This window comes from Phalacrocorax aristotelis, chromosome 2, assembly GCF_949628215.1.
Source record: "Phalacrocorax aristotelis chromosome 2, bGulAri2.1, whole genome shotgun sequence".
NCBI lineage: Eukaryota > Metazoa > Chordata > Aves > Suliformes > Phalacrocoracidae > Phalacrocorax > Phalacrocorax aristotelis.
The window spans coordinates 23,761,912-23,779,145 of record NC_134277.1 but is presented as its reverse complement, the minus strand read 5'-3'; the positions used below and the strand labels follow the sequence as shown (position 1 = coordinate 23,779,145).

Genomic DNA, 17,234 nt, shown 5'->3' with positions numbered 1-17,234 from the left:
CAATTGAGACAAACAGAAATAATGTGGGAAGCGCTGGAAAATCATGGACAATTTGAAGGAGAGTTCTCCAGGCCCCAGTGGAATGCTGGTGGTTTCTGCAGGAAGCTCAAAGACTTGCAATCTCCCCAAAGTGTCTTTACGGCATATGGAGGTTTCTTAGTCAGACAGCAGACTAGAATGCAGGGACAAATCTAGCCCACAGGGAGCTAGACTGAGGGTAGGAGGAACAAACTCTTAGCAGCTTAAAGAAGTCTGACAGGTCATTGTTCTGCAGGTTTGAAGAGTTTAATTACTGGAGAGGCTCCCCAGAATGACTTTGTTCCACAGCCTCTATAGAAGATTGTTCAACTTCTCTGAAGTACTTTTTTTTCTGGCTAGATGTCACCCAGTGAAGTCACCCTAACTGCAGGGCATGTACTTTCTCTGTTGCAAGCTGCATGCTGTGGTGGAATTTTCCCCCCAGAATTTACGTCTGTTGCATATAGAGTTCAGTGCTGTTTTAACAATATTGGCCCTGCTTGATTAAAACTTGTTTCCCTTCATGCCTGCTGGAGTCTGGCACATGTTAGAGACAAGAGGGTAACAATATGGTGTTACCTTTTAAATATATGATTTGGGAATTCATTAGCTTTCTTTCTTTGACCCATACCTCCAGAAACCTGAACTACTGCCAGTAGAGCAGCTTACATGAATGCTGAGAGTAGAGGTCATACAATTATTTGTTCTTTTATTGATTTGTTAAAAAAATGTATGTATGATTCTGTGCATGGTCAAAAAGTACTTGTGCTATTTGTAACAAGAAGGTATGTCCACCCAAATGTATCTGTGACCAAAGACAATACAACTCATCTGAAAATCATCACATCCTCATCTCTATGATTAACTTCTTAATGCTTCACATATTGTATCTTTTTACATTCATTTAAACAGACTATTTTAAATTATAATAGAGGCAGATATTTTGTTGTGATTTCAGAACACTTTAATATACAGATATTAATGGTTATCAATTTAAACTGTTTATTTTTTTCATATACCTAACATTACCTATATTTTAGCACATCTAGCAAGAGTCTTATGTTCTGCTCCTGTTAATATTTTGCTGTTATTTTAAATAACAATGAATGAAAACAAAACTAGCCCACACCCAGAAAACCTCCAGCTAGTTCAGCCCAGTGCCAAGGTCTCTTTCTTTCTAGCCTTCATTCCACACAAACAATCAAATCCAGCATAATACAGTATTTTTGGCCACACACAGTCGTCTTTTTTACTTATTTTGTTTCTTCAAATAACAACAGTTTTTTGACATAAAGGTGCATTTCTTTGATGACTTCCTCCTTTTGTTATCACATGTGGCTTGAAGGGCAGTGCATCAAATTTATGGCTTTTAATTCTCAGTCTTAACTAAAATAATCTACTTAAAATTCCATATAAAGCTTACATATGGCAATTAGTGAGAGACCAAGATCTTTCTCTCACTAATTTTTCTGGTGCTTCCCCACTTCCATTCACAGATAGGGAATTCAGCCTGGCTGCAGATTCATGCTTTGAAAACATTAAGCAAGCTTCCCTTGACTGAGATGTTTTCCACTGCACACAGAAAGAGGTTCTGTGCTGAGGATAGAAACTATTGTTCCTTGGGGTCATATCCCACTTACAGATGGAATAATTGCTCCCATAGTAAACAGGAGAGGGAGGAAAGTGATTCAGTAAAGGAACCTATGCAAGAGCTATATCTCTCACCTGTCTTGGACCACTTCCACCAGTTCCCCTCTGTTCTGACTTCCAAGCCTTTGCAAACACACACATCCTGCACAGAGGACGCTGCATTGGTTATCTGCATTCTGCCTCCAATGGCCTTTGTGTGGCTAAACTGAATCCTAGTCCCAAAAGCATTACATGGCTAGAGGATTTCTACCACACTAAAAAGACTCGCTGAGTTCACCAGTAGTAAAATATGGAGATTCTCAACAAAATTTCTCATCAAGGAAATACAACTAGAGCATGCACTTTAACAGTGATGATAGCCCCAGGTGCTAGGCAATGAAGGCAAAGGGATATGAGAAGACTGGGAGGACTTCTAGCTGATGGCCCAAAATAACAAGGTATTACATCAGGATCGTTCTCATTTTCTATACCCCTCCAGACCTCAGTTTCTTTTTATGTCCTTGTAGAGGTGCAGCTTCAGCAGAAGGGAACACCATCATTCTATAAAGCAGGGATGTGGGGTTTCTCAGGCTGAGAAGGGAACTGAATTCATGTCTTCCAGTTGTGAATTCTGTGATCACTAGATGCCAGTTCTAGCTTCTGCCACTGAACATTGCATAAACAAAGTCCTCCTTAAGTACTTCAACTAATGCTGTAGGTACCTCCTGAGTAATTTTTAGATTCTGCCTTCTGAGAAGGTGGAAATATTCCTGCTTAATTCTGATTTGGGTGCCTACCCTCCTGATAAGGGACGGCCCTCATTCACCACCCTGATGGTTAGTGCAAGCCAATTTGTCTGAGGTACCTCATTGTCTCCATATGCTGTGTAGGGAGCCTAGATATTTAGTTTCAGGTTTTGGATTCCAGTCTGGGGCCAGGCACTTAAGATGTGGCTGTCACAGCACTCATCACCTTTATTATGTCAAGCATATATTTTCATATTTAGGCATCTAAAAAGAAACAGGAGCAGCCCATGTTCAGAAACACTGAAATAGCAAGTATTTAATAGAGAAGCCAAACCATGGCTTTGTATACTAATGGAGCACCTGATTACAGTGTGTCTGCCATGTTTCTGTTGCTTTTCAGCTTTCTCAGACTAAAACTAGATTTTTCTCCCTTCTAGCTATTAAAGCTCATGCAGTCAGGGGTGCCAAATTGTAACTGTCTAGAAGTCAAGAGAGAAACAATACAATTATATTTAAAAAAATGAAAATAAAATAAAATAAACTTCAAAGGTCTTGGGAACCTCGCACACCCTTTGTGGTTTTTTACATTACTGCTTCTCCAAGTTCTCCCAGAAGGAGATTTTTATCATTGTGAGGAACTTGCAATACAGGCTGAAATAATAGTCAAGAATGAGCTGAGTTCTACTTCCCACAGTACTGTAAATGTCCAAAAAGCTTGGAGTCTGGAAGGATGTCACAAATCAGGCAGATGGTACAGCTTCATCATTTAGAAATACATCTTCAAAACAGATGTTTTACTAGCCAACCCCTGAGTCTTATATTAAAAAGTACCCATCAAAGTACACTGGGCAAGATCTGCTTGGATTTCCCTCTGATGACTCAGTAATACCATGATTAGACAAATGGGGACATAATAGAGCCCTAACAGAACACAACGTAATGTAACCATGTAAGGTTGCTTCTCTTTTGCATGAATCAGGGTATTATTTGCTCGATCAGCAAGTCTGAATCCAAAAGTCAGCTTTACTAGAGGTTTCAAATTTACAGACAGGCTTTGAAGTTAATCCAAAAAAGACTGTGATTCTTCTTGGCCTTTGCACAATGTCTGTCTCTATCTTTGTTGGCTGGTTGGGAAATTTGGGCTGCTTTGTTTACTCAAACATGTCTAATCGTTGCATGTCATTTAACCGTTACTTGTTACGGGAGTTTGGGTTTTAAGGTGACATATTACAACTGTCAAGAGGCAAAGAGGTCCGCTGTTGTCAGTTAAACTAAGTGGAAGAGGAAGGAGTCACTCAATACATGACTGTTCTTTTGTGGCAACAAAATATGTAGGCTGACCCATATAACTTCAATGAGAAGCATGAATTATTTTATCCTAGCAATAATCAATCACTTTTAATCGAATTCTTATCAGTTTGCATTGGCCTATCTATGAAAAGAAAATACATAATTACAGTGTGTTCTCAGCTTTTATGAGCACAAACAATTTCTTCTGCAGATTATCGTATCTTCATTTAGATTACAACACAGTTGAAGAATGTTGTATGTCACCATTATCCTGCTTTCTTTGGCATATGAAAATTTTGTACATTAATTACATGTGCAAAAAAGTTTTGGATGTTGCTGTAGAGAGAGCAACTTTTCCTCTAAGTTTCTTTACAAAACCATGACTGTGGGGTTCAGTCTGGCCCTTGAATGGTCCTTCCTGATTCAGAATCACTACAGCCTGATTATTTTGACTGTATTTTAATCTTCAGTTTGAATCCGCAGATTTCAGCCTAGATAACAGCAATTGTTTTTTAGGTATACTTTAGCTTGCTTCTGGAATAACCTTAGGAACTAGAAGTCTACAGGCTTACTAAGAGCAGATTATGCCCTTTTTAGGAAATTAATGCTCTACAGTCTGGTATGGTGATGGCTGTATAACTGTTAATTTTAAAAGGGCTGTGAAAAAGGAAACTGTTTAGAGGTGTGTGGGAGGACGGCAACCAGATCTCAGCACACTATTTGCTCTCTCTTTCTTCTCAGTATGTAAGTTTGTATGTGAAGCAAGGGTCATGTTATTCTGGCAGCTTCTTAGACATAAATGGGAGGATGTAACAGTTCTCTGGGGACTACATTTTTATACTTAGAAAAAAATCCTGTTGCTTTAAGTGGAGTTTTCTGAGCCTTTATAAGGCTTGTAAGTTACTATCGGAAGGAAACAGGAATGCTTTCTAAGGATACAGATAAAACGTAAAATTATCACAGCCCATAAAAACCCTCTTTGATAGTAAGGATGTGTAAGGACAGTGGAGTAAGCAGAAGATGTACTTGTAGGAGTGTTTTCCATGAGGCCTCTGCACCCAGGGATCCTACAGGATGGCTCATCCTTGCCCCTGCCCACAGGCTGGTGTAAGGTTCCACCTCTGCCTTGAGCTCACTGAGTAAAGCGAGGTAACGGAAGAGCAAGCAGGATTTATTAAGGAGCAAGGGGGAGACAAAGGAACGGCAGCACTGGCATTGCCTGGTGTGTTTGTACACACCTGTGACCATTCTCCACCATCCAGATCAGAAGGAGGGCAGAGGAGGGTGTTTTAGATCAGCTGGATGAAGCATCCTCTGAAGACACCTCTCTGTCTCGCCACTGGCTACAGAGATAGGCAACCAGCTTTAGCGTCTAACTCTTAGATGACTAAAATTAGGTAAGACGAGTCCCACTGCTCCTGCATTAAATATGCCACATGAATTTCATGAATTTCATCGTTCTTCTGAACCTAAGTCAGGCTAAATAAGCTTATATTTTAGAAAATGATTCTGTCTTTATTAAGAGACTAAGAAAAGGAGATTTCATGTTTCTGTAGCTAGTTTGTTCCAACTGTTAGACATTCTCTGTCACAAACAAAAACTCAGAGAAACACCCTCTGTTTCTCATTAAATTTGTTTTGCTTTAATCTCTCATAGTTACTTCTTGTTACATACTAAACTGGACTTAGAAAAACTTTTATGAGGCTAATTTCTACTGAAATAGCTGTAAATAGCCCAGAGAATTGGCATCTAAGGATCTGTGCAAGGGGTTTCATTTTTGTGTTTGTTTTTTCAACCTTGTTTCTGGCCCTTACAGAGTTAATTAGATTTCACTAGCAGAATGATGAACAGAAAGACTTGATTGGATCTGGAATATGTCAGGTCCAGTTCCCAGTAAGGTAGCTAGCTAAGGGAGCTAAGCTCTATCTTTTGCTTGGTGAAGAAGCTGGGAAAGGTTCAGTGTGATATTACTTGGACACTGCAGTGGTCAAAATTATCACAGATTGTTCCAGCCAAGGATAATATCTCTGCCTGTCTCTATGTGTTAGGAACAGTGAATTAGTGCAGTTAAGTTCTCAACTGAACTTAAAATGGCCTAGCCAGTGTGCGAAGGTCAGTCTCTTACTGGAATTAGAAAAAATTGGAATAAAATTCCCATCATATTTTCCAATATATAGGTTTTTCCTACGAGTGCAGAGATGATTACATACTGATCTTTTCTCTGCAATATTTTGTAAAATCTTTGCAAAAGCTTACACCAGAAGATGTCCATCCCAGTTACCTAGATTTGGAAGGACAGAGAGACATCCAAGCTGTCAAGCTTTTGGGCTTAAATTTGAACCAGGGCCTGCCCTTTTTCCCTGCCATCAGATGACTCACTGAGCAAACCTAAATTAAGTATCTCCAGTTTGGCTTTCAAGCACATTTGCTAAATATACCTCCTCTCAAAAGCATTGTATTTGTGTTAAGGGAACTGAAGAGAGGATATTAAACTTTCTTCAGATTGATTGTTAATAGAAAGAAAATGTACTGACAAATCAGGAATTAATTCACCTAGTATCTGAAAGGATGTATTTTTTTACTGAGTTAGAGATAAATCACTTTCTCTCAAGCAAGGCCGGACAGTTCTATGCTCTCTTCATAATGGTGCTAACAACTGTTGCAGAAGAAACACAGAATGGGATCTTAAATCCTGACAGTTAGGTGGAAAAGATCTTTCAAGTCGTCCTTTTGGTAACCACTGCCATAGTCCAGTACACTAAGAGAGTCCCATGACCTCTAAAGTATGCACCCATTGTGGATTTGGAGCCATGATGGTTAGCTATTGAGCTGGCATTCAACTTTTGAAAATACTCCCCCATTGGCTGTCTTGTTTCTCCAGGAAAGCAAATTAAGTGAGGAAGAATTTCTTTTATCTACTTCCACATTTAAGGAAAGGGAGAAATTAATTTAAAAGGTGTGATGAGCTTAAAGCTCCTGTTGTAAGCTGAAGATCCTCAATTCTTCTCTTGCTAGGGTAAAAGGTATTGTGGGGATAAATCATTCTTCCCCCACAGCTATGGGGAACATGGGAATGTTCTTGCATTCCAGGTAGAAAGACTGGCAAATTCTAAATTCCTTGAAGAAGGAAGGTGATAATCAGTCAGTTTCAAGATAGGATCTGCAGTTACTTCCCAGTAACAGCAAACTGAATTATAAATTTCTCAATGTACTGCCCAGTGTTAAAGATATGACAACGACATAGTACTACAGACACATGGTCAGCTGCGAGGTAACAGCTCACAGTGCAGTTACAATTCTGAGAGCAGATAAATTGCAAATGCAAGAATTTGCAAAGAGAAGTTCATCTTTTCCATGGTCTGCACTGTCCCTTCTTTTAAGTGGTAAGACACAGATTGTCACAACATGAGTGTTGCATGTCATATGAGCCTGATACACATTACTCTTCCCTAGATTAATGGAGAATGAATAACAATGAATTTTTAAGCTGGACACAGTGTACACCAGCTACTATGTGGCCTCAAGAAAAACCTGTCATTGGGAAAGGTGTGATGAATGCAGAGCATATCATGGAGACCCAAGGGATTTGGGCCAGTCCAGGAAAGGTGTTTAAAAATAATCTTGGAATTCTCAGGTTAGATTCAGGACATGAATTTGAGAGGGAGCGATAGTGAGAAAAAGAAAAGTAAGCAGCATGCATGTGACCTGAACAGGAACTAGTGAGATGTTATCTTCAAAGAAAGTCATAACAAAAAGGATTTGCATTTGGCCCATTTAATTTCATAATTCGTATTCTTATATATCTGGTCAAATAAAAGATGCAGGGGTCTTTGTGTATAGAAAGAGATTTTTGTGTGCATTACCTCCAGGAATGTTTGGGCCCATAGCCGGGACCTGATTTTTAGTGCTGCACTCTTCCCTCTTTCCAGCTGTCCCACAGCGCAGGAAATTAGGATACACTTCACATTTGTACAGTTCTGTGTACAAAATAAAGGGAAGTCATACCTATTCTTTAAAAATGTGTATAATAACTTTCTAATGCTACAAATCAGCAAAACAAATCAACTTTCCCTTAAAGAGTTAAGTAGTCTGAAATCATTAATTTAATCTAATATATATGAGATACCCCACAAGTCATTGTGAGAACCATAAACCAAGAGGGAGATTTTTTTTGCACCACCAATGAATACAACCGCCTACCTGTGGTAATGAAAAGTAATAATTTTCAACAATATCTAGTCTAAGGGAATCTTAAAATGTCCAGGTACTTACCAATCCTTTGACGCATGTGCTTTGCCTTTATCAGTCATTTTGTGATTTCAACACATTTTTTTTCTGTTCTCTATGCCTAAAGTCTTTATTTATGTTCCTAAATCTTTCCCCTTTCTAAGTCTTCTGGTTTTCTTACTGATATTTACATTATAACAGCCAGAACATTTGCTGAGATTCATTAGTTTCTCTACTTGAAAATTGTTGTCCGTGAAATGTTCTTGATGAGCAGTGATTCTGGCTCATACACAGGGTTGAAGACAAAAGCCAAGCAATGCAACTCAAAACTATATACTCTGTTAAAGTCTGCCAGAAGAATGTCACAATAAAGGTTAAAAGCTGACTGGAAGCCACTGAAGGGAGTGAGCAGAGTCTCATGGGGTAACCACAGAAATGATGTGGTTGTTTGGGGCATAGAAAGAAAGAAAGATTTCACAGAAAAATTTTTTAAAGTGTGTGTAAAAAAAAAAAAAGTATAGGTTTATATCTACAAATGGGTTTTACCTGAAAAGTTGTAGCTGGATTTAGGAGGAAGGCTGAGGTTTTAATTGATTCATATTTTTATAACAAAGCAGGGAATCCTTCCCTTACAGGTGCTTTATTAACACTCATGACAGAAGGTCTTGCGACCTTGAAAGCAAGGCTTTCATAAGTACATTCACTCAGCAGAGTGAGAACGGCTGCACTAACAAAGTCCATACTTCAGAAAATGAGATAATGATGTATGTAACAGATCTGAAAACACTCTTAAAGAATCCTCGATCTTTATAGACAGCTTTCCCCACAAATCTCTAAGTTAAGTAGAAGCTGTATGTTTAATCACTGTTTTCTAATTCTGTCTGAAAATGAAACTACAAACCTTTTTTTAAAATTAATATTTTAAAGTATCTGTTTATTTGGCTTTTCATATTTAAACACCCTTCAACCAGATTTATTTATCTTGCAGGAAGGAGGAGAGCTGGTTCCATTAATCATAGTGACCAAAACCACATATTAACAAAATTAATCATTAGTATGCAAAAAAGTCTACTTTTGGCTGACGTTTTAGGACCTCTACACATATTTCTATTTTTCTTAGTAATGCATTTAGCCTGTAGTGATTTTCAGAGCACTGTAACATTAGAACTAATGGAAGATAAACCAAATGTTTAATAAAGAGTATAAATAGAATAAAAGGTTCTCCGAATATTTTTCCTCTCTGTGAAAATGCTTTGATGAACATGAAATTAACTTACAACTTCTGACAAAACCCCCCCAAATTTTAACAAAGAATTACCTTTTGCTAATCAGTCATTTTCCAGAGCAACATTTATTTTCCATGTATACTTCAAATGTGTAAAAAAAAAAACCAATCAATTTTTCTGGACCTGCAGTATGCAATGCTAAAGGCACATAGATTTAGGACACCTTTCTAACTGAACAAATCACATATTGCTTTTCTATGCCTGTCCTGAAAAAGTCCTCCCGTATATCCAGTGGTAAGCACTGCAACCCAATCTTATCCTGATTTGTGCTTATCAAAAACATGTTGTACTAGCAGACTGCTCATCACAGTGCCAATTCTATATTACTAAGTATTCAGCTAAATACTGTCTACATCAAGCAGCTGAAAAATCTCTGCTTCGTATTTTAAGATGCAGACCATGGTACACATTTAAGAACTTTGTTAACCACTTTCAGTTGCTGCAGCAATTTCTATGTTGGCAGCATATGAGACTAATCACTGAGAAAGATAACTGATAATTAATATATTACTGATGAATGGATTAAGTGTTCTGTGGTATTGACTGGTATGTCTTCAAAAGCCCAGGCATTTTTCCTTCAGCCCCAGTGGAATCAGATTCTTCCCAGGTTATTAGGTTGATGAAAGAATTACATAGGAATCAACAGCGATTATTGTTTAAAATGGGTTAATCTGTGATTTTGTTCTTAATAACATTATGGTATTCATTACTTTCAGATTCTATCTTCTTCCTGTTACAAAAATTGCCAAATTAACTTTCAGAAGCAGTGTAATTATTCTCTTACTCCAGAATGCTTAGGACTGTGAGGTTCTGTTCTTCCTACTGAATTCTAGTGATGTCAAGGAATTAAAACCTGAGCTTTGTAGTAAACAGCTTAATAAGAAACTGGACAGCATGAAAGAAACTCTGCCCGAGGTCCATAAAAATAAATGGAAAGCACTGACTGCACGAATCCCACGGCTGACCTCAAGGTCACCGAGTCTGAACACAGCCTCTAGGCAAGGGGAACAGATACCTATGATGCTGAAGTATGCTAAGGATGGGATGTTGAATACAGGAATGGAAAATACAGCCAAATCCAAATACTCAGGCACCAGACTGACTAATCAGAACTATTTTCCTGGGAGAGAGATCTTTGCTCTTGCTCCAGCATTGTCTGGAATGTTAAAAATGCAGTGACCTGTCTGATTTGCCTTGCCTGTGGTAATGTAAAGGGAAAGAGTCTTACCCTTCCATGTGTAAGTAAGTACTCCAAATATGCTCCAAAGTATCTGTACATCAGAACTGTTACTTTACATGAAAACGTTCATTTTAAGTGTGACCTACTTTTTACAAAAAGAGCCAGAATGCTAGGAGTCAAATTAGCAAGAGGAGACCCAAATTTCAAAAGTCAGAATCTGAAATTTAATTCATGGGAGAGGGGTCCACTCTCAAAAACTGTGCTGAAATTCCCTGTGATAAGTGTTCCATTGCATTACCACAGAGGTTTGTCTGCAAACAGCCAGGAGTGAGACAGCCAGGAATTTGGCATGTGTGATTTTTAATGTAAAAATCTGTAAGACAAAATCCTGTGGCATGGTGATAGGTAATAAACAGTATTTTAAACTGAAAGGTTAAAGATCACTTAGAAGAGTATTTAAAAGTCTGTAAATAAACTGCAGTCAAACCAACAGCCACCTTGATATATTGTATGCATAATCCCAGTTTATAGTTTTTAGATAGCTCACCAATATTTTTGCAGAGTTTTTCCGGTGAGGTTCTGCCACTGTGACATCCCTTCTCCTGATGTAATGAGAAAGTGTGGAATTGTATAAAAAAGCAGCAAGTTCAGGAGTGTCTTCTGGAATAGCAAACTGCAAAGAGAAAAAATGTGAATGGTAATGACATACTCATACAATGGTTCTAACAGATTTGTTCCCTTCTCAGGGGTCTTGAACTGTGGATTAACACTGTTTTTTTCAGTTTAGCAACACAGCCATGAGAATATACTGTCTTCAGCTAGGATCATGATTATCAATAGCACAGCGAGATATTGCCCAGTTATAGGAATTACAGCAGATGACATTTTTTTCCACTTTTTACTGGTGTCAATTTCACTGCTGTACTTAATTTTGTTAGACTCTTGGGGCCAGATTCTCATCTCTATAACAGGATAAATTCAAAGTTGCTGCACTGAAATTTGGCCATTAGTTCAGATCAGAATCTGCCTATTGAAATATTATTACTTTACCAGCTTTAGAAAGTAAAAGAGAAAAAAAAAGGAAATCTGAATTCTAGCAACACAACTTTTGATCATTACTTGCTACAGATTTCTTTTGGTAAGAACTTTGTATAATGCAAAAAGTTTGTTCATTTTTAATCTCATATTAAAATGCATTCTCTTCAGCTTTTCCTTCACTGATTTTTATTCTCTGATTAAAGCCTATTTTTATTGTTTTAGCATTTATGGCTTCTTTCAAGGACCCTCAGAGAACTCCTGGGAGCTCAATTGCTTTGGAGAGAAAGATAAATTCTAATTTATGACAATCCAATCATGTAAAATCACAATAAAATATATGTGAACTTTGTAATAAGTTCTCAACAGGAGCTCATCCAAACATAGACAAGACTGTTCTTTAAGGGCATCAGATTATAAAAAGCTACATCAGATCCATCTTATCAGTCCTTTTAACCTCTGAACAAAAAATACAATAAAAAAATTCCCAAATAAAATGTTTGTAATTGTAAGACATGTTGTAGAACTAACGGGAAGAGAACAGCTTTAAACACACAAAACCTTCCACACACTAATGCTGTGTAGTATTAGATTTGGGAATTTGTACCATTCATCTGAATAAAATGATAAGGCTAAAGAAGGAACTATTTTGACATTGTCTGAGATCTTCAGTCAAAAGCATCCTGCAAAGTGAAAGATACTACAATTTATTAACTGACAAAAACCCCTTAAGCAAAAGTAAGAATTCTTCTTTTTTCTGTTGCTTAATTAGGTTAAAATTGTCTTTTTACAATAAGGGAACAGTTAAATAGCTAGTAAATCTCTCCGTCTCAATGTGATAACATGGGAATTCTCTTCCCAGTATTCTTTTGCCAGCATATATAGGCTTCCGTAATGATGACAAATTAAAAGAACCACAATACAATGACATGCCTTTGAAGAAGCCCTCAATATATGATCACAACTGATAGATACGTAGATCCATTTGACTACTAGATGATTTTTATATTTACTTATTTTTTCACAGATCCTAGAGTGGTAGCATCTTCAGTAGTGAACTATTACAGCAAAGGTTCAAATCCAGCCCTCTGTGATTAAAAGAAGATATACATGTCTTCTGCAACAATTTAAAAGCAGAATTTCTCCAGTGGCCCAGATGTTCAGGTTAAAGATATTATTTTATCCTTCTTGAGCCTGTGGCATGGAATTGTACAGCTCTGTCTCTGTAGCTACTTTACACGCCACATATTTAGCACACGTTATTTTAAACAGATCTTTGCTCCCTCCCTTTAATTACAATGGACTGTCTCCGTTTCCTCACCAGGGAACTGTACTGCTTTCTCCTCCCAAGCCTCGTCACCTTGAGTAGATTTCCAGATCTCTCCAGTTCTTCACTTCTCATTTCAAAACCTGGTTTAGCTTTCCTCTTTTTCTTGCCAGGCAATACCCTCCGCTGCAATGTGTAACTCCACCAGAAAGGTTCTGGAAGAGGACTTTGTGTAAAAGCTGTTATGCAAGAGGTGTCAGCGACCATTCAAGAGCAATGCATTGGATGGTATTATTTTCTCTCCAGACCAGGACTTACACACAGTAATAATGGCTCTGCGGCATGACGAAACACTGCCTCTGGCAGGGGTTAGCTCCTGACAGTCATCTTAGTGGGTGTACCTTACCCATGTGGTGGATTTTAGCTGCTATTTCGCTGCTTCCCCAACAGATGGCTCACTCATGGTACTACAGTGCTGGGCTATTGAGAATGTGCCATGTGTGTCACCCTGTTTCGTCTACCATAGTTGGAAACCACTGCCTGTACCTCTGGTATTTATAGGCCCTGGCTCCATAAAACTACTTTTTGCCAGCAGCCTGTGAAAAAAACCAACAACTCGTCAGGAATACCGGCTCAGGCCAAAGGTCCATCTAGTTGAGCCCTCTCCTCATGAACACTACCTTTAAGCAGATGTGGAAGGAGGAATAAGAACAAGGCATGCATACCACAATGCTCTCTCCTAATAACTTTCAGCTTCCAGATGTTTTCAGCTCAGGGACTTCCTGATGGGCATGAAGTTTTTGTTCACTTATTAATCTTCACTGGACTTCTCTTTTGTGAATTTATCCAGTTTCCTCTTAAAAACTTGTAAACTTTTATCCCTGACTCCTTCCTTTGGCAACAAGTTCCAGACATCTAATACCTGTTGCATGAACCACCACTTCCTTTTGCTTCTTTTGAATCTGGCTCTGCAGGCTTCATTTGATGCTCCAATTCCTGTGCAGTGAACACACTGCATTCCTGTACAGGAATAGGCAGAGAGCAGTCAATCCCCTCCCACACTCTTCCTGCCACTTCTGATCTTGCGGGTTGTGTTTGTGCATAGTCACCTCCTTTCTAGATTGAAGCATCCTAGTGTACTGAGCTCTTGTGCAAGACAATCTGTTCCATGTCTTTGGTCGGTCCTTTTGCTCCTCTTTACACCTTTTGCAAGATTCATAACTTTATTATCCTTTCACATCCCTCACCGCCTTCAGAGAATGATAAGCTACAGAAAAGGTAAAGTCCCTAAATAAGGGTCTTCCCATGTGTGCACAGGTTTGGTTTATCTTTTGTGGAAGAAACAACAAAGCACAAAGGAAACCTTTCTACAAGACCAGGAGTTCAGCAAATGGGGAGGAATGTACTGCTTTAACCAAAACTGAACAATCTAAGTCATTTCAAAGGGGAAATGCCCAAGCACCCTAAGAGATCTAGGTTCTGAAATCCAACAGGAGCCAGGCATATAATGTCCTTAGGCCTTATTTGGAAATTTGAGCCAGGCATCCTGCTGTTTATACAAAACCTGAAGGAAGCTGCCTCTGTATCCTCTTTCCATCTGAAGCAATAGATAAGCATTACATATTTGAAACCTGATTTGTGTATTCATGCTGTTCAGTGCTTTGAAAAAACTGAACTAAGGAAAGGATGTTTAAATTCTTGCAATAATGATGGGCATCTAAAGCCATATTCTGCTAAGACAGATGGACCATTATTTCATTACTACAGGAAGTTTTCACACAAGCCTCACAAGAATTCAGTCTTGTTTATGTAACAGATGTAATCATTATCAAGTAGGATAAGGAAGAACGAACTCAAAGAACTGAAAAAAAATCTTAAAAGAAGATAATGCCTGAAAATGTCATTAAGAACTGTGGCACTATTCCCCCCAGGAGCTCTGCCCTCCTGACAGTAATGCTCCCATCTCAGCTTCTTAACTGAAACTTAAAACAGAACACAATGGCTAGGGAGGAGGGATGCTGAACTCCTTTTCATGCACTTGCAACCTGATCTGACCAGTGGCTTTGAGATGCTAGGCTTGCAAATGGAAACCCAGCAGCTCAGCTTCTTGCACCTCACTACTTTTGAAAAGTAGGTGGAGATGGGGCGGAAAAGATTAATAGGAAAAATTCTCTGTTTCCAAACTTGCTGTCTTTTGCCTACAAAATGGACACATTTTCTTTCTTCATCCCCTATCCCTCATTTCCTTTTGCTTCTAGAGAAACTAAATAAAAGAGTGGAATTCTAAGCCCTCTCTGGCTTCCTGGGTGAAAACACAAAAATCTAGACATAATATATTTGGAATACATCAGTTTTTCTATAATCTTGTAAGTATATATTGTAGTTCTGTCTCTTTAAAGCTAAAGACTTGTAGCTCCTGGTGGTATATATATGGTATATATACCTTCCTATGCAAAAGATGTATAGCACTTTTTGCATTTGGAATGCAGCATTCCCCACAAGATGTTTAACAGGCTACTGGTTAAACTCAAGAAGCATTGTTTACTCCAGAAGTGTCTGGAATCAGTTATGCTTAATAAATTGGATACCTTGTTTTTGATGAGATAATATGTAGAGCTGTGTTTTGCTAAATCTTCTGACTTTGAGCCAAACCAAGCTCTTTTGGGGGGATCTGCCATCACAAACATAGATCTTAAAACAGGCTTTTAGATACTGGCATATCAACACTTTGCTGAGGAGGCTGCTACTAGGCTTCCCCTTGTTAGTGTTTCCTCCAAACTCTGAGATCTCCAGTTCTACTATAAAAGAATAACCATGTCCATGGAAGGGGAAGCAAATTGGACAGCAAACAATATGTAGGAGTAAAACAAAAAAACTGGTAGGGGAATTTTTTCCTTTCTGCTGGTTTGATTAAAATAATTATAGAATCATTTCCAAGTAGAAAAACCAAAAACCTGTCATGTTGCTGACAAAGTTATAACTTTTATGAGTTAATATTAAGTCATAAAATAATTGCAGGCTGTATGAATCCTTTTACCAAGTGGCAGTACATGAAAACTTCAATTTCTGGAGTACATTCCATGCAGAATTCTAGTTTATAGTTTCACTTTAGAGGACATTCAAAGTATGTCCTTCAAAAAATTAAAATCATTAACACTTTAAGACAGGTAAAAAATATATAGGCTTCTAAAATGACTCCCATTTTACAGATTATACTATCTCATACTATGTTGAACTTAACCACAATATAAAATATAGTATATGATAATAAAAATATGTATCTTATATACTTAATATAAGGAAATAGCCCCTGGCAACAAAACATGCTGAGGACTGACTGGCTAAGAAGCAGCTGTGCAGAAAAAGACCTGGCTTAAACTGCACGTGAGTCAGCAGTGTGCCCTGTCAGCCGTGAGGGCCAACAGAATCATGGGCCGTCTGAACAGGAGCAAAGGCATTATACTGAGGAAATGATTACTCCCCTCTGCCTAGCACTCATTAGACCACATGTAGATACAACATCCAGTTTTGGAGCCTCAGAAGAAGACAGAGATCGATATACTGGCACAAGTTCAGTGGAGGGCCCCCAGGGATGCTCAGGTCAGAAGCACTTGTTCTACCAGGAGAGGCTAGGGACCAGTGCTTGTTCAGCCCAGAGATGAGAGAGTTTTGGAGGGACTGAGGCTGTCAGAGGGAGAAGGTTAGCACAAAAATGGAGCCAGGCTTTTCACAGAGGTGCATGGTGGTATGATGACAGGCAATGGGCATAAGTTGAAACAAGAAAGGTTCAGACTGGATGTAGGGAAAAGCCTTTCCCCTGAAAGGACAATCAAGAAGCAGCAGAATTTGTCTAGAGAGGCTTTGAAGTCTCTGTCCTTGGATGTTTTAAAGACCAGACTGGATAAAGACCTGAACAACCTAGTCTGAGATCACGGCTGACCCTGCTTGAGCAGGATGTTGGATCAGAGTACTCCTGAGGTCTCTTCCAACCTGAACTAGCCTATGATCTTAAAAAAACAAATTACCATACAAATTAGCTGTAAATTATTTGTATTAGAATAAAAACCAAAAATTGTGTTACACCCTTTAGATATACTTAATGCTACAATACCTGGTGGCTGTCTGCTGTCTATTGAATAAACAGCTGAGAAGTTCATGTCTTTCAATTTAATATTGCATTATTGTGCTATAAAGGATTCTCCCCACTGCTGACAGGTTCAGATGTAAGACCTTTTGATAAACAAACCAGTACTAGGTTGTATCAGACTTGACTGAAGAGCTATGTGCATCCCTTGACATAACAAAAGTTTATGTCACCCTTGGGAGTTCATCTGCTGAGCACTGCTGTACAGATATCTTTCTGAATTAATGTACTTCTCAGGACACAAGAATTTTCAGGGTCCCAAGAGAAATTAAAAATTAGTGTCATCTGTGTTAAAACGACCCCCAAGGAAAACCCTGCATATGTCCATTAAAAAAATTACCCTGTACCTAATACTGCGATACCTAATCAAAATAAAAGTTTCTTCTGATAAGACGAGTACGGAAACCAAACA

At 38.4% G+C, this 17,234-nt stretch overlaps 1 protein-coding gene across 3 annotated transcripts in view; it reads right to left on the bottom strand.

Annotated features, from left to right (window-relative positions):
* Nucleotides 1-17,234, bottom strand: part of ITGA8 (integrin subunit alpha 8) — a 125,706-nt gene that overhangs the window by 17,843 nt on the left and 90,629 nt on the right. For all 3 annotated transcript variants that reach the window (XM_075082740.1, XM_075082739.1, XM_075082738.1), the window contains 2 exons: nucleotides 10,924-11,049; nucleotides 7,547-7,660 (listed from right to left, as the gene is read on the bottom strand). In XM_075082740.1, coding sequence (XP_074938841.1) covers nucleotides 7,547-7,660; nucleotides 10,924-11,049 — 240 coding nt within the window. The remainder of the gene's footprint in view (nucleotides 1-7,546; nucleotides 7,661-10,923; nucleotides 11,050-17,234) is intronic.